The sequence below is a fragment of the Equus asinus genome, chromosome 8, assembly GCF_041296235.1.
Source record: "Equus asinus isolate D_3611 breed Donkey chromosome 8, EquAss-T2T_v2, whole genome shotgun sequence".
Taxonomy (NCBI): Eukaryota; Metazoa; Chordata; class Mammalia; order Perissodactyla; family Equidae; genus Equus; species Equus asinus.
In genome coordinates this window covers 45,062,487-45,089,638 of record NC_091797.1, presented here as the reverse complement: position 1 = coordinate 45,089,638, position 27,152 = coordinate 45,062,487, and the positions used below count along the sequence as shown (strand labels likewise).

General features: G+C 43.7%; 7 protein-coding genes and 2 long non-coding RNA genes across 9 annotated transcripts; 4 read left to right on the top strand and 5 right to left on the bottom strand.

Annotated features, from left to right (window-relative positions):
- Positions 1–1,463: 1,463 nt before the first annotated feature.
- LOC106837844 (uncharacterized) lies at positions 1,464–11,746 on the bottom strand. Its single transcript, XR_006532160.2, has 4 exons — positions 11,604–11,746; positions 8,921–9,071; positions 5,310–5,344; positions 1,464–3,681 (listed from the first exon to the last, which is right to left on the bottom strand). It is a non-coding gene; the product is annotated as an uncharacterized lncRNA (long non-coding RNA).
- Positions 6,333–7,353, bottom strand: H1-1 (H1.1 linker histone, cluster member). The gene has a single exon (XM_014851550.3). It carries the CDS (start codon positions 7,205–7,207, stop codon positions 6,476–6,478), a length of 732 nt encoding a protein of 243 aa, XP_014707036.3. The 5' UTR covers positions 7,208–7,353; the 3' UTR covers positions 6,333–6,475.
- On the top strand, positions 9,543–10,230 carry LOC106837826 (histone H3.1). The gene has a single exon (XM_014851557.3). The coding sequence runs from the start codon at positions 9,673–9,675 to the stop codon at positions 10,081–10,083; it is 411 nt and encodes a 136-aa protein (XP_014707043.1). The 5' UTR covers positions 9,543–9,672; the 3' UTR covers positions 10,084–10,230.
- LOC106837822 (histone H4) lies at positions 11,059–11,539 on the top strand. The gene has a single exon (XM_014851554.3). It carries the CDS (start codon positions 11,081–11,083, stop codon positions 11,390–11,392), a length of 312 nt encoding a protein of 103 aa, XP_014707040.2. The 5' UTR covers positions 11,059–11,080; the 3' UTR covers positions 11,393–11,539.
- A 79-nt stretch (positions 11,747–11,825) lies between the features above and the next one.
- Positions 11,826–16,255, top strand: LOC139045880 (uncharacterized). Its single transcript, XR_011505174.1, has 3 exons — positions 11,826–12,145; positions 14,685–14,833; positions 16,057–16,255. It is a non-coding gene; the product is annotated as an uncharacterized lncRNA (long non-coding RNA).
- A 398-nt stretch (positions 16,256–16,653) lies between these two features.
- On the bottom strand, positions 16,654–18,180 carry LOC106837839 (histone H4). The gene has a single exon (XM_070515519.1). The coding sequence runs from the start codon at positions 18,096–18,098 to the stop codon at positions 17,787–17,789; it is 312 nt and encodes a 103-aa protein (XP_070371620.1). The 5' UTR covers positions 18,099–18,180; the 3' UTR covers positions 16,654–17,786.
- Positions 18,181–22,403: 4,223 nt separating this feature from the next.
- On the bottom strand, positions 22,404–22,972 carry LOC106837842 (histone H3.1). Its single transcript, XM_044777039.2, has one exon. It carries the CDS (start codon positions 22,954–22,956, stop codon positions 22,546–22,548), a length of 411 nt encoding a protein of 136 aa, XP_044632974.2. The 5' UTR covers positions 22,957–22,972; the 3' UTR covers positions 22,404–22,545.
- A 395-nt stretch (positions 22,973–23,367) lies between these two features.
- Positions 23,368–24,374, bottom strand: LOC106837828 (histone H2A type 1-like). The gene has a single exon (XM_014851559.3). The coding sequence runs from the start codon at positions 24,344–24,346 to the stop codon at positions 23,954–23,956; it is 393 nt and encodes a 130-aa protein (XP_014707045.1). The 5' UTR covers positions 24,347–24,374; the 3' UTR covers positions 23,368–23,953.
- A 262-nt stretch (positions 24,375–24,636) lies between these two features.
- Positions 24,637–25,301, top strand: LOC106837837 (histone H2B type 1-B). Its single transcript, XM_014851569.3, has one exon. The coding sequence runs from the start codon at positions 24,683–24,685 to the stop codon at positions 25,061–25,063; it is 381 nt and encodes a 126-aa protein (XP_014707055.1). The 5' UTR covers positions 24,637–24,682; the 3' UTR covers positions 25,064–25,301.
- Positions 25,302–27,152: the final 1,851 nt, after the last annotated feature.

Here is a 27,152-nt window from a genome sequence, read left to right as displayed (position 1 = left end):
TTAATTCAGAGAGTACCCACTGATTCTTAGATCATAAAACTTTTTCCAATTTCCTTCCCACTGGTTTGCATTGACCATGGCTCAGCATAGATTTAAGGTAAAAGCATACTGCCCTTAAGATATTGTTGGCCTTTAATAGCTGATAGGAGATGCTGAGAGTTCAGAGTTCAGAGAGCAGGACAGTCTCTACAGAATTTTGCCTGATGAAAACAGAAACTAAATGACTTTCAATGCTTCTCTAGCTCTAAGCATTCTACAATTCTTTGCAAAGCTGGAATTGCCCTATGATTGCCCTAAAATTGAAAAATAAGAACAGGAAGGGTGGATGATCTTTATCATATTTTATAAAGGATCATCAATCCTCAGTCAAAACAATGTGGTGAGGCTGGCCCCATGGCCGAGTGAGTTCACATGCTCCGCTTGGGCAGTCCAGGGTTTCTCGGGTTTGGGTCCTGGGCGTGGACACGGCACTGCTCATCAGGTCATGCTGAGGCAGCGTCCCATATAGCACAATCAGAGGCACCCACAACTAGAATCTACAACTATGTACTGGCGGGATTTGGTGAGAAGAAGAAGAAGAAAAAAGAAGATTGGCAACAGTTGTTAACTCAGGCGCCAATCTTCGGAAAAAACAACAACTGTGGTACTAGTGCTTGAATAGACAGAAATAGAAAGACTTCTTGAATAGAAAGACTGATACAACAGGATAGCAAAGTCCACAAATTGACAAGTCGTGTAAGAATTTTGCACATACACAATAAAGAAAACCTTTCTTTCTTTTTTTTTCCTGCTTTTTCTCCCCCAACGCCCCCAGCACATAGTTGTATATCTTTTTAGTTGTGGGTCCTTCTAGTTGTGGCAAGTGGGAGCTGCCTCAGGGTGGCCTGATGAGCGGTGCCACGTCGGCGCCCAGGATCCGAACCAGTGAAACCCCAGCCGCCGAAACGGGGCGCGCAAACTTAATCACTGCGCCACGGGGCCGGCCCCCAGAAAACATTTTTCATCATTGGAAGTAAAGATGGCCATTTGCAAAACACCATATACCAAGATAAACTCCAAATAGGTCAAAGATTTAAATGTCAAAAAATAAAAACCCAGAAGTACTCAAAGAAAATACAGCTGAATTCCTTTGATTGTTGAAGTGGGAAACCCCTTTCTAATTATTACTCAAAATCCAAAGGCTATGAAAGGAAACATTGATAAATTCACAATTACGTAAAAATAAAAACAATCACCACCAAACACAGATACAGAGAATAGATTGGTGGTTACCAGAGGGGAAGCAGGTAGGAGGGCGAAAGGAGTAAAAGGGCACATGTGTACCCTGATGGATGGTTATTACACTTGGCGTGGTGAACATGATCCAGTCTACACAGAAATCAAAATACTAATGATGTACACCTGAAATTCATATAATGTTATAAACCAATGTTACCTCAATAAAAACATAAATAAAAAGTTTGCATAGCAAAATTTATCATAAGCAAAGTTAAAAGACAAATGGCTATAGGAAAAAAACACATTTTGCAATTCATATTACAAAGGACTAATCTCTCTAATATATATAGAGCTTCTGGAACTGGAATAAATTTTTGTTACACAATGTCCATCATGTACTTGTGGAGAGAAATGAGGAAGATCTCTGTGTCCTGTTACAGACACAGCTCCAGGACAGGCTGCTTAGTGAACAGTGGTAGAGAAACATGTACACACTATCCTGTGAAAAGGTGAAAAAGAAGAGTATATATATTTTTTGTTTCTATTTGCACAAAGAAACACTGGAAGAGGAACTGTGTGGATGGGACAGTGGTGTGGGACTTGAATTCTCAGTGTATATCTTTTCATATAGTTGTGACTTTTGAATCATTGTTTATTAAAAAATAAAGTAAAATTAAAAAGATGTGACCAATAATGGCTGAGGTCTAGTGACATTTTTGTCTTTAGGTATTTGTATTTGTTTTTAAGATAACATTATTATAATTTTACCACAACCTAAAATTTATCATGTTACTTTTTACCCTTTGATTTAGAAATCCCACTTCTGGGAACATATTCTGAGATAGTTGAAAATGACTATGTAATTTTTGTTAAATTTTTAAAAATCCAGCAATAAGTGACTGGTGACACCAGCTATAGAGCACACACACAATGGAATACTATGGGTACTTGCTAGGCCGTTTTACTAAACAACTATTTAGTAATTAATACTCCTATTTTAATCTGATTCTGTTTCTATATGCAGAATAATATATTTTTTTCTAGTTCAGATTTACATGTGCACGTTGTCAAAGATCTGAAAAATACATTATGGTATAAAGAAAAGAACAAATTCCCCTCCCCTCCCCCAATATTCCCCTTTTTTACTTTGGCCACATAGGACACAATAAAACCCGTAGCATTAAAATGAGAGATTTTCATCTGCTTCATCTCTTTTTCCCATCTAGGTGTGATTATTGTACAATTTACTTAGCAAAACCCATTATTTGTAGACTGTAATTTTTTAAGGAGGCCCCACTAATCTTCAATCAGTCCTGGCAGTCACATAACCTGTGTTTTTCTCTGCTCCTCCCTTTTTCCTTTCTTTTCAAAAAGCCCCTCTAGCAGGAACAATCAGAACAATTAGTAAAGAACAGAATCTAGACTTTTGGTGGTGAACATGCTAGTAAATACAGGTGTTGAATTATAACGTTCGATGCCTGAAACCTATATGGTGTTATAAACCAATGTTATCTCAACTGAAAAAAAAGAATGGAGTTTGTGTCACTACTGTTACCTGCTTGTCTCAGGAAGATCTCTGAGATCTTGATTTCAAGTCTCTCACACTTTCAAATAGATGTTAGATCTAATATAATTCTGTGGTCAGAACATCTATTAAAACAATAGACTCTTGGAATTGTAAAAGACCACAGGGAGCATCTTGACCTCTGTTTTTCAGGCTTCTTTGACTGTGACCCCAATAAGAAACATGGTCTTCACGACCTAGAACATGCATACATATGCCCAACAATGTGTATGCATGAAACCTAAACTCCAGGAAGCCCTCCTCTCCTTTACAATATGGCATACTCTAATATATTCTAGTCTATTCTATTCCTAACAGGCCATGAAAAACACGTCTCTAATCCAACCCCTTTACCTTTAAATAAGTAAATGGAAGCACAAAGAGGTCTAATAATTATCCAGATTTATCTATGATAAATGCGGGCAGGGCCAGATATCCCCTGCCCTTGATGTTGGATGCCTCAGGATTCAGTTCTTTCCCCTTTATATTCTTCTCTACCTCAGTCACCCCTTGGTGACCTGACTCAGTCTCCTGGCTTTAAATGACATCTGTATACCAGTGACTTCCTAAATTATAGCTCTACCTCAATTCAACTCCTTCCTCCCCAAAACTACTCTTGTCAAAGCTACCAGTAATCTTCATACTGCTAAGCCAGGGGACCATTTTCAGGTTTCTACTCACTTGACTCTATCAGCAGCATTTGAACCCAGTGGATTACTCCCTCGTCCATTTGGTAATCTCATACAAACTGCAAAACTTCACAACAGAATTTCTGATTCATCCTCCCCCAGATCCACCGCAGCACACTTGCTTCTCTCTTACACATGACTATCTTAGAAAAACACATCTCATTCTTCTAGTTCATTCTCTTCAGCCACATGAGTTTGAGGGCTTAACATCTAAAAAGCAGTAAACAAATTAAAAGAGAAAGATCATATGATTATATTAACACATGAGGGAAATCTAGCAGTCATTCAAAAATTTTTTTAAAAAGTGATATAGGAATTGAAAGTAACCATTTAAATATAATGGAGATACCAAAAACTAGGAACAAATATTATCCTAAAGAACAAACACCTAATACCATGTTAATTAAAACCAAGAACTAAAAAAGGGATGTCTGATAAAATTATCGTTCAATTTTACTTTGGAAATTCTTAGCAAATGCAGTAAAAAAAAGAAAATGAAATGCTTGGTATTCACATTGAGGAAAACAAAGAAAATTATTTTGCTGATGACTAGGAAAAACTCAAGGGGCTCTAGTTTTTAAGCAGAAAGAAAGGAGAGTAGAATTAGAGAAACTGGTAAATTCACTGGATATAATACATCCTTACATTTCTTTCTTCCTAGCAGGAAGACCTAAAAAAAGGAAATGAGAAGAGCATTCCATTCACAACAGAAACAAGCATAGAAATTGATTAAGAATAGAATTAAGAAAGGTACATGACTTATACGGAGAGATCAGTGGAAAAGAATAAGAATACAGAAATAGATTCCATTATATAACAATTTAATAAATAGCAAAGATGATATATGAGTTCAGTGGGAGAAATGGGTGGATTATTTAATAAATGGTGCTAGAACAACTGGCCATCTATCTGTGAGAATTAAACTCAGATTCTGTCTTTAACTACATAAAATAAATTCTAGATGCATTAGAGACTAAAAATTGTTAAGAAGCAAAATTTTTTAGAAGAAAACCTAAAAGGTTGAATGAATAACGGAGGCGTGGGGTTCAGTTTCTTAACCACAAGTGGAAATCTGGAAGCTATAAAGAAAAGATACATTAAACTATTTAACATTCAAAATTCTGTATGTATCTAATAAATTTTATATAATACATGTAAATGGAAAATACACGATAAAGAAAGAAAATATGGAGAAAAAAGCAAAAAATAGAAAACTCTCTGCAACACAGGTGATAAAGACAATGTTCATTTCTTTATTATATAAAAAAGCACAATGGGACAAGAAAAAGACAAATTGCTCAATCAATAAATGAGCAAAGAGATATAAGCAGGAATTCTCTGAAGAGCATATGCAAACAACCTAAAGAAAGGATGCACTAGTGGCCAATGCAAATGAAAGTGACAATATGAAATAATTTTGACCAGCAGAAATTAATGAGACCACACTTTGATGGTTGGAATGGAGAAGGGGAACCTATTTTCAGAATATGTCAGCACCAGCTGAAATTTAAAATACACTCGATCAATTTCAGCGTTGGAACTCTTATTTATTGCACCATGGTCAGCAGCGGTAAATGGAAACAACGTCAACGCTTATCCCTAGGAAATCTGTGAACAAACTATGCTACTCCACGTGAAGAACATTTAAAAAAAGATGATTTGACTTGAAAGGAATTTCGACAGGTTTTGTTAAAACAGCAAGATGCAGAGAAGTGAATATATTATCATCACTTTGTAAATAATAACAAACCTAACCGAAAAACAAAATAATCACGCACGAGTATGGATAGGCGTATGTAAAAGACTGAATTCAAAGGAAAACATGAATAGCTACATACCAGTTTGAGGGAGCGGGAGTAGGGATGTGAAGAGGCTGTATGGCAGACGTTAGGGGATGAAGGGAGCCAAGAAAACCAACGGAAAAAAGGAAATATCATTAAAAAATAGAACAATTAGTTATTAAAGAATTTGATGCGCATGTGTAAAAATACAGTTTTACAACGAATTAAGCTGCGTTAAGTAAAAGTAAGTAAAGCTGGTTCTTCATATATTCGGATGATTAAAAAAACGTTATCAGAATCTGAAACCCCGAATTAAAATTTCAAAAGCTTAAAGGGGCAGTTCTGCGAAAGTGTCCCCAAGGACTTAGCGTGATGTAGGGCCGCCAGCGCTGAAAACCTTGCACGAGATGAAATACGATCTAGTTACGTACAGAGTGGGATTTTCAAATATTATCCAATCAAGGCAGTTCTAGTCCTATAAACAGAGACACCGGGTAAATGCTTTCGGGCTTTAGCGCTAATACTCCATTGCAACCAAGTTCTTTTGTCCTGACCTTGGCCAGAAACTAGAGAACAGCCCACAAATCAACCCAGGGTAAGGCGCCGCACAGGCAAGAGCGACCTGCACCGTCAGAGCTGGGCCATGACCGCGCTGAAGGAGACGTGCTAAGCCTACCTGGTGGGGCTCTCGAGGATAATAATCTGGAGTGAATCACCGCCATTCCCAAGGAAAACTTGCCCGCCAGATTTGCAGGGGGCGTGGTTAAGCCATAGGTTTCACTTATCACCTAAAAGCATCTCTCACGGCCACTCAATTTCGGCTGGGGCACGAGTTGAATCTCAGCTCAAGCTGGTTGCCACTGATAACTTAGTTTGCAGTGTGAGATTTCAGGGCAAGCCCAGAAAACCTGCCCAGGTACAGTTGTAGACTCCAGGTAAAACATAGGTCTACGAAAGTGGCTCCCCAACTTGGCTGCCTTTGAAGCCACCTAGAATTGTCAAGAACTCTGAGTTTGGGACCCCAGTGAGAACCTACTAAACATCAAAAGTGGTTCTGACGTAAAGCATGGAGTAGTAGCTTAGGGAAGAACCTGCACTTGTATGAGACTTGAGCTTCAATTTACAATGACCCAGACCTGCGTAATAAAGCTCTTTCCCTGAAATATGTTGGTGGCTCTTAAAAGAGCCGTTGGGTTACTGGAAGAAACTTCCAATCGGAACTTTTACTTTTTCTTGGGGGCTGCCTTCTTGGGTTTAGAGGCCGTCTTTGGCTTCGTCACCTTTGCCTTGGCCGCTTTGGGTTTCACAGCCTTAGCTTTGGCAGGGCTCTTAACTACTTTCTTAGCCTTCACGACCTTGGGCTTCTTGGGACTCTTAGAAGACTTCTTTGTTACCACAGGCTTCTTGGCTTTTTTCGGGGTCTTGACACCTTTTTTAGCAGCAGCTCCCGTGGCCTTCCTGGGCTTCTTAGCAGCACTCGTTACTCTGGTTTTCGCTGGCACCTTTGCGATGCTGGGCTTAACCTCTCCAGAGGCCGCTTTCTTGTTGAGCTTGAAAGAGCCCGAGGCGCCGGTGCCCTTGGTCTGCAGCAGGGTACCTCTGCTCACCAGGCTCTTGAGGCCCAGCTTGATGCGGCTGTTGTTCTTCTCCACATCGTAGCCAGCAGCCGCCAGCGACTTCTTAAGCGCTGCTAGGGACACGCCGCTGCGCTCCTTAGAGGAGGAAACGGTCTGCATAATCAGCTCTGACACAGAAGGACCCGAAGGCTTTTTCTTGGCAGCACCGGCAGCCTTCACAGGCTTCTTCGCTTTCTTGCCCGCTGAAGGCTTCTCGGGAGGAGCAACAGCAGCCGGAACGGGCGGCGCAACCTCAGACATGGCGAGACCAGGAAAAGACCCAGCAAGCCACCAGCACCCGACAAACCCGAAGGACGCCACAAAGCCTGGCGCGAGCATATTTATAGGGCGGGGCCGTGCTGTGATTGGTGCGCGCTGGCGCCCGCCGCTCGCACCCTGGCGCCCCCTGGGCCGCTGCCCTGCTCTCCCTGTCTCAGAAGGGAACGGCGGGCGGCTGGGGCCTGCTGTCACGCTGCCCTGCAGCGCGCGCTAAGGCCCTCAGACGGCAGCCCCACTCGCTTCGTAAAGACAGAAATACTCGGCAGGGAAGGATTAGCGAGAAAGAGCTGTTTGTAAATGAGTCAGTCATGTAAGAATCCAGGGAGTTTCACCTGAAACTTCACCTAGAGGAACATTTGTCAGGGACATTCGTTTCTAATTTGCAATAAATGTAAAAGATTGTGTTTTGAGTGGCTGGGAAGAAAGGAAGGCAAGGGGGTGTAAGGCCTTGTCTGCAGGCTTGGGACAGCTCATCAATGTGATTGCCTTTACTAGAAACGCTAAAGAGCGATCTATCTCGTGAAGACCTTTTAGAAACATTGATCAAAGAATTACAGAAAAAACTGGAACTCGCTAACACCGCAATTACCATTGAAGCTCCACGTGTGGAAAACTTAATATGCAAACAATTTCTGTAATTCACCTTATTTCTAGACGACTGCACTTCATAAATCTTTGATACCTTTTCATTCTTACAATACAACATACCCGAAACAGGCGCTACCGCTTGTGACCTGTGTTCCTGTCAGCGTATTGCATTCAACAAACATTTATATGGCTTAAAACCTAGCAAACGACGGGCACTAATAAGCGCCGGCTGGACTAAATGGTTCCCCGACAGGTATTGTGCTGTGGGTTTCGTTGCCTTAGCATGAAAGCGAGAAGGCACAGCCCCAGGGGAACATTTAGGGCAATCTTCCTTTATTTGTGGCTGTAAACAGCACTTAAAAGCATCAACGATGCCAAAACGATTTCACATTGCGAGCGAGACTAGCGAGAATAAAACGGCCTTCTCACAGTCCTGTGCCGGGTGACCAACATCGCCGCTCAACTCTGCTCTGGGCAATCGCCTAGCTGCAGGGAGAATGAGGCAGTGACGTCTCATTCCCGCGCGCGCCACTGCGGTTCTCAAACAAGTCCGCACGGACCTAGGTAACCCGAGCTTCTCGGGTTTCCCTCAAACAACGAAGGACTATGTTACCAGTTTGCGGCCAATAACGTAATGGTCCCAGACGCACACTTCCTCCATTTTGTCGACCACCCTTTCCTATTTCCCATTTTTTTGTCTATGTTTTCAAAAGGCATCACGTAATTTCTAAGAATTTGGAAAAGAACAATAGGAACCATGCTTCTCAGTTTGAAGGACAGTCTATAACACAGACAATCTTCCTCCAAGACTAGAATGTTTTGTAAGTGAACACTTTTTGAAAGACATAAACTTTGCTTAGAGTAATAAAGGAGGCGTCTAATCAATCGCAGTTTTTTAAACGGAAATCCTGGATACTGGAGTTTTTCGTTAAAATAATGGTTTCTGCCTCCTGTGTGTCCATTGATTTAAACAGGCCTCAGATAAGATAAAAACTCTCTACGCAAATGAAGGATGCTAGATCGGCTTTCTTAATGGCTGCTCAGTAAAATGGACTCAACCAATCAAAAGGTAGGATCTGGGCTACCTCCTCAATATGAAAGGAGTCACGTTCGCTGTTTTTAAGCTTGAAGTTTTTAAAAAAGTTATAAAATCAGATTTTAGCAACGATAAATTACTCTCTTTACCTGTCGGAATCTAGTTATTGGGCGGAGTCCATCGCCTGTTGCGCCAAAGCAACTGCTCTGAGCCGCTGGGGCTGGCGTACTTTGTGTTCCCAGCGGCGGTGCGGGAGGACTTCGCAGTCATTTCCATTTTGCAGGCCGAATGTACTCTAGGCTTTGGGAAACATACATTTCAGACAGATCCATGTGTAGAAGTCAGAGCATGAACTTTTAAGAAAAGGATGCCTAACAAGAAATATTACTGCAAAAGCTAGCTCAACTTTACTATGCTTGAAAGTGTGTCTTATAGTTTTCAAAGAAATTCTTCAGTCAATTTAAGCATTACAAAAGGATCTCATTTTTGCAAAAGATTTCGGAAATTTGTAACCCGATGTCGGATTATCGATAAGGAGTGTAAAATATTGGGGGCAATATTCCTTAAATTTCTTTCCCCCAAGAACTAAAGAAATATATATAGTTGGAGAACTACAGTATCAATGAAGTAAACGTCTTTAGTTTTATGAAAAAGCAACGCACAAAGCATTGCATTCAGATGTGGAAGAAGGGAACAAAAGAGAAATTTGAAAACGGCCGAAGATAGAACCTAGTGGCCAATGAAACTGCACGGTTTTAAAGGTAAGCCAATCAGATGCCGCAGCGTGATAAATATTTTTCTCATCCAATCACCACACCTCACGTACTATAAATTCTAGCGATGAACGTGGACGATATGTTTCCCTTGTGTTCAGTAGTTGTTTTTGTTCGTATTGCTTGTCATGGCTCGCACTAAGCAAACTGCTCGGAAGTCCACCGGCGGCAAAGCGCCCCGCAAGCAGCTGGCCACCAAGGCGGCTCGCAAAAGCGCGCCTGCCACGGGCGGCGTGAAGAAGCCCCACCGCTACCGGCCCGGCACGGTGGCTCTGCGCGAGATCCGCCGCTACCAGAAGTCCACCGAGCTGCTGATCCGCAAGCTGCCCTTCCAGCGCCTGGTGCGCGAGATCGCGCAGGACTTCAAGACCGACCTGCGCTTCCAGAGCTCGGCCGTGATGGCGCTGCAGGAGGCGTGCGAGGCCTACCTGGTGGGGCTCTTCGAGGACACCAACCTGTGTGCCATCCACGCCAAGCGCGTCACTATCATGCCCAAGGACATCCAGCTCGCTCGCCGCATCCGCGGGGAGAGGGCGTAATTACACTCCCGGTCTTCTCGGCAACCCCGGTTTAACCAAAGGCTCTTTTCAGAGCCACCCAACTTTTCAAATAAAGTGGCTGTAAATAAACCCCCGTTATCGACAGTGGCTTAATGTAACTAGCCATATCCCTCCGAGACAGCCGGATTATGGGTGCTTACTTTTGTCTGATAACTGCATATGCGAACTGCCTCTTTACAAATGAGTAGGTCCTAATAGATCCAGTGAGCTTTCAGAAAACGGGAGAGAAGTGGCTTTTGAAGAGCTTTTATAATATGGCTTTTTGAGCATCAGTTGTAAAGCTGATGAACAGGGATAGTATAAGGAGCTCTATCATAACATGATCAGATGTGGATAAAAAGTAAAATATCTTAAAACCCTAACTTGTCGTTAACTATGAACTGCTTATCTTACTTTTCTTCGATTTTGAAGTTTTTAAGATTGGCCCTGAGCTAACGTCTGTTGCCAATCTCTCTTTTTTTCTCCAAGCACATAGTTGTGTATCCTAGTTGTAAGAACTAGAATGCTACTTCTCTGTGGGATGCCGCCACAGCATGGCTTGATGAGCGGTGCCATGTCCGCCCCCAGGGTCTGAACCGGCGAACCCGGGTCACTGAAGCGGAGCGCGCTAATTTAAACACTCGGCCACCGTGCCGGCCCCTGATCCTGATATTTTTAAGAGTATCAAAATTTATTATTGTGAAACTATGTTTTTGCTTTTTTTTCCTCTCCTATTTAGAACATTTTTGGAGTCACAACAGGAGTTTACTTCAAGCCAATGAAGGAAGCAAAGACCTATGGTCAAGCTGGGCCCTGTTCCTCCCCCCGCGAGTTCCCGGGGATTGGAGGAGGGATTAGGGGAGGAGACTGTTGTCGTCACATCTCCCGCCTGCGCGCTTTCAATTCTCTATATCCGCTGGGGGCGGGGAGGAGTGTTTATATAAGGATCGGCTCTCTCTTCTTTGTCACTTACCTTTGGTTCGCTTCTGGGATAATCATGTCCGGACGCGGCAAGGGCGGGAAGGGTTTGGGTAAGGGAGGCGCCAAGCGCCACCGTAAGGTGCTGCGGGACAACATCCAGGGCATCACCAAGCCTGCCATCCGGCGCCTGGCCCGCCGCGGGGGCGTCAAGCGCATCTCTGGCCTCATCTACGAAGAGACGCGTGGTGTGCTAAAGGTGTTCCTGGAGAATGTGATCCGTGACGCCGTCACTTACACCGAGCACGCCAAGCGCAAGACTGTCACCGCTATGGACGTGGTTTACGCGCTCAAGCGTCAGGGGCGCACTCTCTACGGCTTTGGCGGCTAAGCTTCCTCATTTCTCCATCAGGACCTTACCCTTCTCAACAAAGGCCCTTTTCAGGGCCACCCACCTATTCAAAAAAAGAGCTGTCCTGATCATTTGTCAAGGACTTTAGTTTGCAGTTCAAAGCTGAAATTAAATGAACAATATTGAGAAAATCCTGAACTATGAGATTCTGGGGACAGAAAGCAAAATTCAGTACCATGTTTGTACATACCCGTAACTCCTTCAGGTCGATGGGGTATTTTCTCACTTTCCTTTATTCATTCGATACGGGTAGGCGAGGGATGATATTCTAACTTGAAAGAAAAAGAGAAAAGAACCAAGTATAGTACGAAACTTGCCTGGGTTTTCAGGAACAAAGAGAAACACTGCCCAATCAGCAAGCCCCATCCGTGGTTATCAACCAATCAGAACTGATGATCTCATGTGGTTCCCTGCGGCGAGCCAGATTGGGGGATGGGAAAGCGGGCGTTTCTCGCCCAAGCACTGGTTTAGAGAATTTTTAAAATTTGTCTTTTTATGGATTATGAAATAGAGACATCTAAATGTCCCTCGATCGTGCCCTGAGAACAGTACTAAAATTATTGCCGCTAATGGATTCGTCTTGATTGAAAAAACAATCCCTGAAATGGTGGGCAGAGGAGGAAACCCGATTCAGACTGCCAGAAAACCCAGGGCACTGGATTCAAAGGAAATTAAAATCTGGTTTATGGAGAGAACGCACCTCCCTTCCAGTGTCAACACAGCCCTCAGCAGGTAGCCGTACTTATTTTCCTTCCTTCATAGAAGCATGAAAATAAGAGTGATGGAAATGTTCGTTAGATAGATTGTGGCGATGGTTGTACAATTAAGGAAATATACTAAAATTCATTGAGTTGTACACAAAGTGGGTGAATTTTATGGTATGTAAACTGTATCTCAATAAAGCTGTTTTATATATGTGTATAGGAGGCAGGGAGGAAGGAGATGAGGTTGGTAGGGGAGGCACGGTTGGTCCGTGCAGGGCCTCTCCTGCTCAACTTGGAAGTATGGGCTTGATCTAGTCAGCCGTTGCAGCCACCAAAGGTTTTTAAGCAAGAGTATCCCTGGTCCAATTATGTATTCCAGTAGCATATTAGACTTCAGAACTCAGCTGGAGAAGGGATGTGATTTCACTCGAAATTGGCTAATAGAGAAACAGCTTATTCTCATCTAAAGGGATATTCACAAATGCCTCTGTCACTGGGTTCTTTTTGGTATCATTTTTTTAGAGGACTGATTTCAGTCTCAGTATGTTAGCTTCAGCCAGCGTCTCTCCTAGTTTTTTTGGTTCCATTTTCCACCTGATAACTGTTCTCCACGATTTCTTGGGGGATGATAAAAATTCCTAGCTTAGCTTATTTTACTGAGGAGAATTCACAGCTGCAGCCTGGATGGCCAGAGGAGCGAAAATGGGCCTGGTTGGGAGAATGGTCATTTTATGTCCTCCTTAGCTGGTGTTCCTTCCAGAGAGATTTTTTGACCTCATGTAATGTGCCAGATACTGTCTAGGCATTCGGGTCCATCAGTGAGCCAATCAGAGAAAATTCCCTGTCCTCCACCCAGAATATATGTAGAGAGGTGCCTGGATAGAGATTACCTATGTGGGAGGGGAGGTGTGGATGCTATAGCAATAGAAACATAGCTTGTGTTATGGTCAGCTTGGCTTCTTTAGTTCATAGCCTTGAGGTAGAATAATACACATTCAGTCATACTCATCACCGCCCTGGGTGAAAACCTCTGAGCCTGATTCAGTCCTAACACTCATGAAGTCCTTGTTCAGAACAAAGCTAATGCCTGATTTGCTGCTTCCACATCTTTCCTCAGATCTGGAGGAAAACCATCATGCTGATAGATTCAGGCAGTGGCAAATCAAGGAAGTGAGGATGGGCAATCAATCACGGCAGTACTCTGGTGTGCCAGGTGGGGGTGGGGGCGCCTGGGGACTTGTGTAGAAAATTCATGCATGCATTAATTCAGCTGATGGTGTTCAGGACATGCTACGACCTAATATAGCACCTTGGTGTGTTAAATATCTTAAGCTCAAAGGAATTTGAGAAAATGGCAGGAGCAGGAAGGTCACTCCGACCTCCCCTCACTTCCCTCTTCTTCCCTGAAAGCGGGTGATAAGTCTCCCGTGTGAAAGGTACCCTCCCTGTACCAGAGGGAAGGGAGACATCCTTGTCACCAGAGGCAGAGAATTTACGTCCCAGGAGACTGAATGAACAAACCTTCTTACTTCTTCATTTTACTCTCCCTAGCCCACACCCTTTTGCCTTGTCAATTCATCAGAAATTTATGTTTCTTTGTGTAAAAGAGATAAAAGCTTCCTGCTCTGGTCACTTCCTTGAGTCTCATATCTTGTGAGACTCCTGTACATATGTACGTAATTAAATTTGTTTTTCTTCTTTTAATCTGTTTTTCTTATTATAGGGTGTTCTCAGTCGAGAACCTGGAAGGGGAAAAGGAAAATTATTTTTCCTCCTCTACATAATACACCTTCATAGAATACCTATTAGATGTCAGCCCCATTGTAAGTTCCAGGGACACTTCAGGCATAAAACAAAGTCCCCACTTTCAAGGAATTATATTCTAGTTGGGGGAGAGACAACAACAAACAAAAATTAAAAATATATTGTTACAAGTGGGGCTACATATGCTAATTTAATAAATGAGCAGAAAGGGGTATTATTTTGCATACCCCTTTCTCTTTCATAAGTTGGTGGTTTGAGCAGAGGCCTGAATGAAATGAGTTCTGAAGCCGTGCAGGTATCCAGTGAAAGGAGGCAGGACATGCCACCCCAAAATAGGCCTCTGACATGAATATTGTTTTGAACTAAAGGCAGTTGAAAAACAGCAGGTGCAAGAAGGGTGCTCTGACCTCTTCTTTGCTTCTTGAAAGCAGGAGATAAAGTCGCCATATGGAAGGTGTCCTTCATATACCAGCAGGAAAGTAACATTCTCATCACTAGGGATGGGGAGTCGAGGCCGAGAAATCTGTACAAAACTTGTAAACTAACCCTTATCTTCCTAGTCACTTCTCCACAATTAAATCCTGTAGCCCAAGTCCCCTTGCCTTGTCACATTTTCACAATTGACCACTCTGTCTAACTCAGTATGTAAGTGTTCAACTCTAACTGCTTCTTCCAGTCTTCATTTCCTTATGAGGGTGCCTGTGTCACATAAAACTCATTGATGTAGCGCAATGTCTATATATATACAAACAATAGGTAAATTGTATGCTTTCCTCCTGTTAATCTATTTTATGTCAATTTAGTTCTTAGGCCCAGCAGAAAACCTTAAGAAGGTGGAGGTCAAATTTTATCTTCCGTACATCAGGATAAGATACTTCTAGGAAGAAAGAAAAACAAGTACAAAGTCTCTGAGACTGGAATGTGCTTGGTCCATTCCAGAAGGAGGAAAAAGGTCAGTGAAGACAAATGTGATAGAGAATGAGGTCAGAGTGTGACCAGGGGTTAGATCAGGTGAGGCCTTATGCATAGGGTGACCAATTCATCCTGTTTGCCTGGGACTTTCCAAGTTTTAGCACTGAAAGTCCTGCATTCCCAGAAACTCTCCCAACTCAGGCAAACTGGAATTTTTGTTCACCTTCCTTAGAGGCTTTGGTAAGGACACTGGCTTTTATTATGAAGAAGATGGAAAGCCACTGAAATGTCTGGAGCAAAGGGTGGACACAATGCCCTTTAAAAGGATCACTTTTGCTGCTGGGTAGAGAAAAAACTGTAGTCATCGAGTGGAAGCAGAAAGACGAGTTAGGAGTCACTAGGGTCGTCTGGACAGAATGTGAGTGTGGCTTGCCCTAGGGTAGCCGCAGAGAATGTAGAGAAAGGTGGCCTGATTGATTTTGAAGATAGCTCTGCGTGGATTGGATGACAGTTGTAAGAGAAAGGTCAAACAGGAATGCAAGGTTTCTGAACTGAGCCACTGGAAGAATAGAGTTCCATTTATTGAGGTGGAGAATATTGCAGGAAGAACAGATTTGGTATTTATGTGTCAAGATATCTATTTTGGACAAGTTGGAGATGCCCACTGGAAATTCAAGTAGATATGTCAAATATGCAGTTGGGTATATGAGTCTGGCGATCAGGGGAGAGGTCAGGGAGATGATTTATATTTCCAACACTATTTTTCTTAGATTATATGTTTTATTATGAAGCTTGAGGTGGGTGGAAGGAAACTGATAAAGTTGAGCGAGGTGATGAAGGCCACCCTGCACAAACAACCATTGAGAATGAGAAGCAGTTGGAAGCTGACACTGTCATAAGCTTTAGTGTAACTACAAGCAGACCTGACAGCTAGGCCATGGTGTATCCTGTTAAACAAAAATTATTTCACAGAAGACAGAATATTTGAGTGTGAGACTAGATGACGTCACCAAAAATAGAGAATGGGCCCAAGAACTGAGCCTAAGGTACTGTAGAGAGTATATACTGGAGTACAGTTTTCCTATTTGTTAGTTGGGCCGTATAGTATCCATTTGTTATGGACGGTTGATGTTCCCCCAAAATTCATATGTTGAAACCCTAACCGTCAATATGATGATATTAGGAGGTGAGGCCCCTGGACAGTGATTAGGCCATAAAGATGGAGTACTCATGAATGTGATTAGTACCCTTTATATATTAAAGAGACCCCAGAAAGCTCTCTGGCCCCTTTCTTCTGCCATGTGAGGACACAGCAAGAAGACAGCAGTCTATGAACCAGGAATTGGGCCCTCACCAGACACTGAATCTGTCTGAATCTGTCCCGTCCGAATCTGCTTGAACCTTGATCTTGGACTTCCAGCCTCCAGAACTGTGAGAAATAAATGTTTGCTGTGTAAACCACCATCTGTGATATTTTTGTTATAGCAGCCTGAACCAAGGAACCATTTAATGGATATGGATAATACTTTAGCCCCTTCTGATGACAATTTACATGGTTTCTACTCATTTACTATTAGTGTGCTGCAATACTGTTTTGGTTCTTAGTAATCTCACCCAGTCTCATCATTTAAATGCTGATGATTCCCACATTTTTATCTCTAGTCCAGACCTCTTGCCTTAACTCAAGAATCTCACTTTTCCAACCTCCTTTTCAGTATCTCCTCCAGTGTCAGGGAGAGACATGGTAGCAGAGTACTCAGGCAGCAAAGTTGTTGTTTTAAGCAGCCATCAATACATTTCTCAAGCAAATCAAAGATGCAAGATTATTCAGTTGGTTATCAATTTGAGGACATAGTTTCAAACAACTTTTTATAACCATATTGTTTATAAGTAGTCTTTGAAAGGTTCATTAAAAAAAAACCTTATAATTTACAGCGGGCAGGGGAAAGAAGAGATGAGCTGGAAGGAGGGAGAGAACGAGGGGGAAAGTGCAAAACAGCCTCCTGGGATCCACCGTTACCACGAAGGAGGGAGCTTCCCTACAACCTCAAAGCTAAGCCCTGCCTGAGGCCTCGGGGTTCAGAGGAAATTAGAGCTGAATTAGAACACAGACAGCCCTAGTCTAGTAAATGGGATTTTACAAACTGCTTAGCCAGACGCTTAGGGAAGGCCCCCAGCCTGAGGATGCAAATCAGCAATGCGGAGGTACCTTCAAACCCAAGACCATCGGCTTTGTGGGGCGTGACGACACTCAGGACGGTATCTGGCTCAAACTCTAGAGGCACTGGCAGCGAAGGCCTGGGGCGCGCGACCCAGCGGAGGAGGAGGGGGCGGGGGACGAGGGTGTGAGGCGTAACTGCAGATCTCTCCTGACGTTGTTCAGGGCAAATACACTAAGAGTTAACACCCAGTCTTGCTGGCAGTGTCGTATGTATTCCTTTGAGCGGCCGGCAGCACCCTGGCAGGCTCTCGCGATGTCTACGAATAGTTAACCATCCTAGGACCAAAAATGAGCTCGGCGCTACTTCCACACAGGAGAGAAACTGCCTCCTCGCTGAAACCATGGCCTGCAGTTGACACTTTCACAAGGGACGTGGAGCAGGCAGAATCCCTCCCACGTGAAACAGCTGGGGACTCCGGATCCTTCCGACCTCCACTAGGGGTGCAGAGACTTCTCGCTTGAGTTCCTTATTTCAGTCTCAGTCCCACCTATCAGACAGCCCTTGCTCGTTGCTCATTGGCCGAAGATACACGCTGCTTATTGTACTAACAGATTGGCTCAGAGATGCCTGTCCTGAAAGGAACCAGCCGTTCGATCTACAGTTACTAATAAAGGGCGAGACCGCGTTCGTATTTAAACACAATTACTATTCCCAACTTCAACACAACTATACTGCGAAAGCCACGTACAGCTCTTCCTGAGAAAGAGTGGGCGGCCCTGAAAAGGGCCTTTAGATAAATGAAGGGAAAAAAAAAAAAAAAAATATGAGGACTTAGCCGCCGAAGCCGTAGAGCGTGCGCCCCTGGCGCTTGAGCGCGTAGACCACGTCCATGGCGGTGACCGTCTTGCGCTTGGCGTGCTCGGTGTAGGTGACCGCGTCCCGGATGACGTTCTCTAGGAAGACCTTAAGCACCCCGCGGGTCTCCTCGTAAATGAGGCCAGAGATACGCTTGACACCCCCACGTCTGGCCAAGCGCCGAATAGCAGGCTTGGTAATGCCCTGGATGTTGTCGCGCAACACTTTGCGGTGGCGCTTAGCGCCCCCCTTACCAAGACCTTTGCCGCCCTTACCACGTCCAGACATGGTCGCCCAATGTATGGGATGCAGTGATGACACTGCACGTTGGTCATGAGTAATTATAAGCTGTAATCGGACCTAATTGAGAACTGAAAGCGCAGGCGGGAAGCGAGGCTCTGCTATCGCACTCTCGGCTCCCCCCCTCTCTGGGCGGTGATCCAGTGACTGCCGGAGACGACAGAGTAAATCGTTTTACTTTTAATCTTTCGACTTTTTGGCTCCCGTTGCTATTTGAATCTGAACCAATATCTTTGGCTGAAAATTTCACCAGTGCTTATATTTTATGACAAAGTCCTGTACTTTTTCATTCAAAAGGGAGTGATTGCTAGCTGTGAAGATTAGCAGAATATGCCACCCCAAAATATGTCTCTTTGGCATAAGGGCTACTTAGAGTTAATTATTTTTAAGAAACATCAGACATCTCTAAAAACAGTAGAATTTACTGTTCTGTAAAGGACAATTACATTTATAAAGGAAATCTCAATTTTTGTGTCTCCATTCTGTACCAGGAAGAGAAGAATGACTAAACCACCAGAGAATCTTGTCGATGGAGAAGGCATGGACATAATTTTATGTAACAACCTTAGTGTTGTTTACTGTCCTTTTCCTGGTCACCTCCCATAGCTGGCTCCCCACCCCCCCATATCTTTCTTTTTTCTTTAGCTAAAGATGGTATTTAAGGCCGTGTCTTGGGCCAATTCGGGGAGTTTCACTCGGTTTTCCTGGGTCTCTCCCATGTGTACCTGAGGTATACATGCTATTGAATTCTGTTTGTTTTTCTCTTGTTTATCTGCCTTTTATATAGGAGGTCTCAGCAAAGAACCTAGAAGGGTAGAGGGAAAATTATTTTTCCTTCCCTTCAGGTATGTTGATTATTTTCAGCTGTAGGCACTTTGAAAAACTGCAAATGCAGAGAGAGGCTTTCTCTGAATTTGGCTTATCTACCCAAAGACAAATCCTCCAAAAGGAAATCAATTGTCAGAAATCCCTTCCCAGAGAGTTTCATTAACATGGGAGGAGTGACACTTACCACAGGAAAGACTAAAAGTTGACACCACACCCAGACAAATCTTGTCACAAATAATCATACCTCCCATCTATTCTAAGGGTTCATTCATCTTTGCAAAAAATCATCTCTCTCCCCTAAGAGGCCTACATTTCCCCTCCCTTTTCTCTATTAAGATGTTGTTTAAGTCTGAATTCTAGCCATGTCTGGGAATAACTCCTTTTTCCCTGGGTATCGCCCATGTACACATGAGGTGTACACGTTAGTACACTTCTATTTGTTTTTCTCATGTTAATCTGTCTTTTATTACAGGGATCTCAGCTAAGAACTCAGAAGGGTAGAGGGAAAATTATTCTTCCTGCCCTACAGCTGTGTGACCTTGTAACCTTGCTTTCATTTTCTTCATCTGTAAAGCTGGGGTAATGATACGACTCATGGAACTTTGGTGAGGCTTGAAATTAGCTAATGTAAGCAAAGTGTTAGAACAGAGACTGGCACAGAGAAGTCCTCCCTAAGTGGGACTTGTTTTTTGCTGTTACTCGTACTTAAAGAATCTGCCTGGGCTTGGGATATTGCCCTGAGCTCTCATTTTCAGGCTTTTACTCCCAACACAATATTGAGAAGACAAGTATGTATATATTAGCGAGGATTTTTCCTAATCACAGCATTTCATAAAGTACAAGACATTGATGGATTCTGTTTTGTTTTTCATACATGACATGTTAAAAATGGTTGTCTGGAAATGTTCTTTTGTACCTTCTCCCAAGGTGCATCGAGAATCTCAATCTTCTGACTTTCCTGCAACCAGGCCTGGAGAGCAGTTCAAATGTCTATACCCACTTCCCACTGTCGTCTTAAATCTCCCTAAGACACTCATTGACCAGTAGGTCACTTCTACTAGGACAACTGGAAGGGCTACTACTAAATTTTTAAGTCTGAAAAACACACTCTGACTTTGACTTCCTCCTCCTCTCCTCTGAGAGTCTCTAACAAACCAAAACTGGTTCTAGACTCCCACAGCGTTATCTGCAAATTTCGGCCTGTCGGGTAACATCACTCTGTGGTGCCTGGAGATGAAAATGCCTGTTTGACAGAAGGCCTTGCAAGAGCCATTTAAAAGATGCAATTTTTACATTAAACACCCCCTTTTTGTCTCCAGCCTGATCTTAGTCATTCCGATAAGATAAAGTAATAGATGTTTAAGGCAGTGATATACACTGGTGCTACCCTCCAGTCCAAAACATTCAGCAAATTTTCTTTTACAAATGTGAATTTTTCCCATTCTTTGATTTTAAAATATCAGCTGAAGTTTTATTTTAAACTGAGCAGAATCTATGCAACTAAGTCATGCCAAATGAAAAGGAAATTTAGAAGCTCAAGTTTGTCTTTATTTCAATTTTTAAAAAATCCTAGAGTATAAGAGAAACTGATGCACAGCTCAGGAAAATTAATAGCATTTATATAACGCTAGGCATCCAAAAATCACAACCCAGAGGTGGGTACTGTTAGCCCCATTTTTCTGCTGATAGAGAAACTGATTTGTCGAAGATGACACAGGAAGTAGTAAAGCTTGGGTTTGAACCCTGGCAAGCTGGCATTCCAATGCTGCTCTGTGCTGCCAGCTCCCAGAGTACATCGGCTTGTAGAAAAATTAACAAGGTTATGAGTTTTAAGATGGTGCTAACCATTTTTTCCTAGCCACTGGCAGTTGTTCCATCAAGGGACTCGAATAAATGAAGACAAAGCCAAATTCATCTTCCTTGGCTGGAGAGTGGGGAGTGGGGCAAAGGAGCAGCCATTCTGAGCCACTGTCTCCTGTCCGTCTGACCCTCATACAGTAATGGGCATTTTTACATTTTTAAAGCTATCTGGTCAGGTCCTGTACCTAAAACACCTTTTTTCCTACAGATACACAAAATCTGAGGAGAAAAAGTCAGTGTACATAAAAGCCAGCACAGCTACAACAAGAAAAATCTTGACACTTGGATTTCAGCTGGGCTTGGTTTAAGCCAAGAGCACTGACGCCGCTGACAGGTCTCTTGTATGGGTAACAGAGGTTTGTGCCAGGCAGAGTTGCTTGTGCCAGAGTCTGAAAAAATGAAATATTAAAAATAAAACAACACACACACACGGAAATGTCCAACCTTATCATTTAAAAAATGCAAATATTGTACTGTAAACCAAAAGGTTTTTTTTTTTATTAAAACTCTGGCACACAAATAAATCCAAGTAAACTACACAATTCAGGTTTAATCTTTTGGGTGTTCTGGTTTTTGTTGTTGAAAGTTCTCCAACGATTTTACCACGGTGCATCAATTCACATCTCAGATGGACGCAAAGAAAGAATGCCAGACTTAAGGAATAAGGTGTGGAGAAAAAGAAAACTGCAGCAAAGCCTTTGCAATTGGTGGCTGTCATGTTCTTCAGCATTCTGTGTTGTTCTAAAGTAAAGAATTATTTGTAAAATATAGTGTAAAATCTACACAATAAAAAAAAGATTGCTGTCTGAACAATCATTGGGTGAAATACAGAAATTAAAGTTTAAAGTAAATGTTATTTTTCTTCTCACATTCAGACACTATCCCCGTGTGGGTCACCTTCCTTGTAATACTGAATCCGCAACTCCCAAATATAGAAAAGCAACATCACTAAAAGGAAAATGGTTTCAACTTGTAAATCCTATTTTGAATGGAAACTACTGCCAAGAAATGTGAAAAAATTGTGTGGCACAGCATACCACAGGGCACACCCTTAGAAGAGATAAAGCAATGCAACCAAGTAGATTAATACACAGGAGCACATATAGAAAATAATTTAGTAAGTAAAAGGGATTGGATAAATTATGCTTGGTCAACAGATTAAAAAATAGGTAGCTAGCTTTAAAATATGCAAGTAATTACTTACCTCACATTTACAACAGATTTCCAGGTTAATTTAAAAGGTAAGAGGAGATCCAATGTATATATATTGGGGTGAAAGTCTTCTAATATACTGAAAAGAAAATAATTTTAACTCTAGATTTCAAACGAGGATTTTGGACCCTAAAACACTTTACAAAAAAGCTCAAGACAATGTACATTTCTCAGACTATTCTTTGTGTTTCTGGAGTGCAATTACCGAAATTAATCCTGTCTAAAACACGTAAGATCATAGCGAGATAGGACCTTAAATGAGTATTACTTATTATATTTGAGTACAGCTGAAACCATTAGGAAATCTAACGTTGCCTTGTTTATATTGTCTTCTGGTACTGGTGACCATACCGCCTGCTCCTGATATTCCTATTAGGGATTTAGAACTGATTATAAAGCACCAGCGTTTAGCCCGGTCAAGTAGTTTTACATAAAGCGGCACATAAAATGAGCTATCACAGCTACTTCTGTTGAGATCATTGGGTGGCTCTGAAAAGAGCCTTTGGGTTCAGGGTTCGCAGACTAAGAAGACAATTTATGCCCTCTCTCCGCGGATGCGGCGTGCAAGCTGGATGTCCTTGGGCATGATGGTGACGCGCTTGGCGTGGATGGCGCACAGGTTGGTGTCCTCGAAGAGCCCCACCAGGTAGGCCTCGCACGCCTCCTGCAGCGCCATCACGGCCGAGCTCTGGAAGCGCAGGTCGGTCTTGAAGTCCTGCGCGATCTCGCGCACCAGGCGCTGGAAGGGCAGCTTGCGGATCAGCAGTTCGGTGGACTTCTGGTAGCGGCGGATCTCGCGCAGGGCCACCGTGCCGGGCCGGTAGCGGTGGGGCTTTTTCACGCCGCCCGTGGCCGGCGCGCTCTTGCGGGCCGCCTTAGTGGCCAGCTGCTTGCGCGGCGCCTTGCCGCCGGTGGACTTACGAGCTGTCTGCTTAGTGCGAGCCATTGGGAGTGCCTGAGGACACGCTGAGTCAGTGGCACCCACAACCCAAGTTGCCTTTAAATATAGTTGGAAGCATTCTGATTGGCCCTGCCAGTTTTCAAAAGTCCCGCGCGATAAAACCATTGGCCCAAGGGGAACCAGGAGGAGTGGTTAATTACTAGAGAATTTGATTGGATGAATTACGTCACCGTCCATCCTCTTTTTTTTGTCTGACATCTGAAGGAATTTTCAAACGTTCTAGTTCATCCTGTTACCAAGAACGTGTGCTTAACGAGCCATCTAAGGACCACATTAAATGTAACTTCTGATTCAGTTAATCTGAGTGAGACTTGATATGCTCAATTCTTGACACGATGGCAGGTTTCTCAATCCTGCCGGTCTGCACACTAAATTCAATCTCTTTCTTCTCCCCCAGACAGGTTAGCTTTTTAAAAAGTAAGTCTCCAATCGCCTGGACTGTTGCTTCCTAGCTCTTGGTCTTTATAGCTCCCCTACTCTCGAGTTTATTTTCTCTTGTATCAAACTGCATGGCACTAGGGCCCCTGGGTGGATTACTTGGGAGATCATATGTAAAGCCCCTGGTCTGTTAATGAGATAACACGATGGACCGCCGCAAATGTCCACTGACTCATGTGGGACGAATGGTTTTTGTTTAAATTGAAAACTTCAGAAGCCCCAGCTGTATTATTGGCCAATGGGAAATTTCCCTGCTCCTTGCTATTCTCGAGTCCGCGTAACATCCCCACTCTGCCTTTGTTTTAGAAACTTCTTGGTGTCCTAAATTCCCCATATAATGTACTTATAGTCCTTATTGTGAACCGCGTATATTCCTGGAACATAACGGTTTACGGCTAACTGTACTTTACAAACACGTTTGAAACTAATACTACCGACGAAACAGCCTGGTTACCAGCTTTTCTTGTGAAAACGTGGACGGCTCTGAAAAGAGCCTTTATATGACTGAAAAAACTGAAAGTTATGCGCTGTCCTGGCTTAGGCTTTACTTTCCCTTGACCTTGTGATGACTTTCAGTTTTCTTGGGCAGCAGCACGGCCTGGATGTTGGGCAGGACACCACCCTGCGCGATGGTCACTTTGCCCAGCAGCTTGTTGAGCTCCTCGTCGTTGCGGATAGCCAGCTGCAGGTGGCGCGGGATGATGCGCGTCTTCTTGTTGTCGCGGGCCGCGTTGCCCGCCAGCTCCAGGATCTCGGCCGTCAGGTACTCCAGCACCGCCGCCAGGTACACCGGCGCGCCGGCCCCGACCCGCTCGGCGTAGTTGCCCTTGCGGAGCAGGCGGTGCACTCGGCCCACAGGGAACTGCAGACCAGCTCGAGAAGACCGGGTTTTAGCCTTAGCTCGAGACTTGCCTCCTTGTTTCCCACGACCAGACATAGTAAGCGAACAAGACTCAAAGACCAAAACTTAGCACAAAACAACAAAACCTAAAACGCGGGTAGAAATCCTTTTATAGACAGCGCAGGGATGTGCCAGTCTGCTATCCGATTGGTCAAAATGGGCTGTTTACATATCCAATGGGAAAAGAGAATGTGAGTCCCTTATTTGCATAAACATCTCCTCTCAGTATGCTGCTTCTGTCCAATCAGAACTGAGAGGTCTTGAACCTTCCTTTGCATTTAAGAACTATAAATAAATGGGCTCTGGACTTATCACGTTACTTTTTGTTGGGGGGGATTTTGGTGTTTGTTTCTACTGCTTTTTGGAAAAACCATGCCTGAACCTTCCAAGTCAGCTCCGGCTCCTAAGAAAGGGTCTAAGAAGGCTATCACTAAGGCTCAGAAAAAAGATGGCAAGAAGCGCAAACGCAGCCGCAAGGAGAGCTACTCCATCTACGTGTACAAGGTGCTGAAGCAGGTCCACCCCGACACCGGCATCTCGTCCAAGGCCATGGGCATTATGAACTCGTTCGTTAACGACATCTTCGAGCGCATCGCGGGCGAGGCGTCGCGCCTGGCGCATTACAACAAGCGCTCGACCATCACCTCCAGGGAGATCCAGACGGCCGTGCGCCTGCTGCTGCCCGGGGAGCTGGCCAAGCACGCTGTGTCGGAGGGCACCAAGGCCGTCACCAAGTACACCAGCTCCAAGTAAATGCCTCTGTAGGCACCATTTAATCCAAAGGCTCTTTTCAGAGCCACCCACTTTTTCGAAAGAGAGCTATGACTGCCATTTCTTAGTGGAGTAACTCGGTCTACACTACTGATTAGTTTGAGTACTAAGGAATCTATTCAAATCATTGCTGATAGTTGAGGCAATATTAGAGCCAATATTCTACTTTGTGGGTAACTTGGCTTTAAGAGAAATACACTGCTGTGGTACAGTACCCTAAGGACAGCTATTTCACATCTTTGTTTTTCTAAACCCATGTTCGGTCTCCTCCTGACCAAGCATCCCGGTGCTTGTTAAACTGTACAGGAAGTGTTCACTCCTCCCCTCTCTGCCCCTGCATGTTTATGATGGAAATTGAAATTTCCCTGCTGGGTAAAGAAAGCGGTTTAAGGATTTCAAAGAATTAGGTAGCCTAGCTGATGCGGGGTCGGTGAGCCGAGGAGTCGAAAGAAAGATTTCTTTAGACTCTTAAGATCTGGCAGTAGTGCTCTTTTATTTAGAGAATAGTGTAGAATAGCATGGGCACAGGACCCATGGGCAGTCAGAGCTTCTGCTGCCGCCGCTTCTGCTGCCCCCGCTGGCATGGGGACAGGACCCATGGGCAGGCAGAGCTGGTGCGTGGGGACAGGACCCACGGGCAGCCAGAGCTCCTGCTGCTGCCCCGAGTTGAGGGTTAGGGCTAAATTTAAGGCATAGGTATGTGAGTCATCTCTTTACAAGACAAATAATATGTAAAAAAGTTAAAATGGTATCAGTGCCCGTTTGGTCTGGCCATTTGGCGGTCCCACAACTTTTAGATAAGAATCAAACCGGATTGAGTAAATGGCAGAAGTCACCGCTTGAATTTTATCCTCGGCTAAAGACAAAGGAGGATTTGTGGGGGGGAGGGTCAGTTACATGAGGTTGCCAGACAGTAACCAACTTAAGTTCTTGCCTCTGACATTGATTAAGAGCTTCTAGAGATAAGACCATCCCCCCTTCTTCCTGGCACAGAGAGGGAGGCATCTTCACAGATAGAGGTTTCCCTTAGAAATGTAAATGTTTCCCAACAAAGGGGCAAACAAATTCCACTCCTTGGAGCCTGAATCTCATCTGTAGTTTTAAAACTAATCAGCCTAAAAATCCTCATCATAAGCCATTTTAAAATTTAGCAGCCTAAAAATCCTCATCATAGCGACTATTCAGACTGCCCTTGGCTGGGGTAAGGGTAAGGTCCGAGCGGCGGAAAGGGCAGTTAGGGGCGTTGCTTCCCGGAGCCTGAACTCACCCTATCTTAGAGCATTTGGGAAACTAAACAAAATCACTTGTGGGTCCCGTGGGCACTTCTACAGGGTATGCAATCTAAAGCCGTTTCAATTTTTCTTGCATCCCAGAAATCCGGGCTCCCGTTTCCTGGTTCATTTACCGTTCAGGGATGCCACCAGCAGTGCGGGGACGGTGGCCCTCCAGCTCCCGGAGGGACAAAGGGTTTGAATTTCCCGCCCTGCCCCGTCTGGCGCCACCTCGTGGCTGACAGGGAGGGCCCCATTTGGAGAGGAAGATGTACTAGTTTTCTGGGTAAACCTTTTTCAAAGAATCCAGGACTCCAAAAATAATCCCAACAAGACAGAAAAGGCATTGGCTGAGGAAGAGGAGTCAGTGGGGCAGTTCTAGGTCCGGGGTTGGGGGAGGGGAAGAAGAGCGAGGAGAAGATTCAACTGTTTACTGCATATTAAAAAGGAAAAACAAAAGTATTTTCCTTTGGTTCGTGAGCGCTTCATGTAGGTGACATACAGCAGTGTCTTTGCATGAAGAAATAACATTAAAGGAGAATTTCTCAGAAAGGACCTCTTTTAAGAGAAAATTTAAACTTAAATTATCTTTCCCAACATCCCACGTATCAGCTGACTGCTGCATAAATGTTTCCTATCCCAGTATAGGCAAAATATAATTGTGAAAGAGACATTTGGCTTAAAAATTAACAATTTTTAGTTTTTTAGATTATAAAAAGATCCCTCCTCCCCCCAAGAATTAGTAGCAAACTCAGGCTACAGTTTAAGAATCACTGACCCTTGTGTCTCCCAGGGGGTGA

Excerpts from the sequence above, each read along its gene's own strand:
- H1-1 (XM_014851550.3), bottom strand. The coding sequence starts at position 7,207 with ATGCTCGCGCCAGGCTTTGTGGCGTCCTTCGGGTTTGTCGGGTGCTGG.
- LOC106837826 (XM_014851557.3), top strand. The coding sequence starts at position 9,673 with ATGGCTCGCACTAAGCAAACTGCTCGGAAGTCCACCGGCGGCAAAGCG.
- LOC106837822 (XM_014851554.3), top strand. The coding sequence starts at position 11,081 with ATGTCCGGACGCGGCAAGGGCGGGAAGGGTTTGGGTAAGGGAGGCGCC.
- LOC106837839 (XM_070515519.1), bottom strand. The coding sequence starts at position 18,098 with ATGTCTGGACGTGGTAAGGGCGGCAAAGGTCTTGGTAAGGGGGGCGCT.
- LOC106837842 (XM_044777039.2), bottom strand. The coding sequence starts at position 22,956 with ATGGCTCGCACTAAGCAGACAGCTCGTAAGTCCACCGGCGGCAAGGCG.
- LOC106837828 (XM_014851559.3), bottom strand. The coding sequence starts at position 24,346 with ATGTCTGGTCGTGGGAAACAAGGAGGCAAGTCTCGAGCTAAGGCTAAA.
- LOC106837837 (XM_014851569.3), top strand. The coding sequence starts at position 24,683 with ATGCCTGAACCTTCCAAGTCAGCTCCGGCTCCTAAGAAAGGGTCTAAG.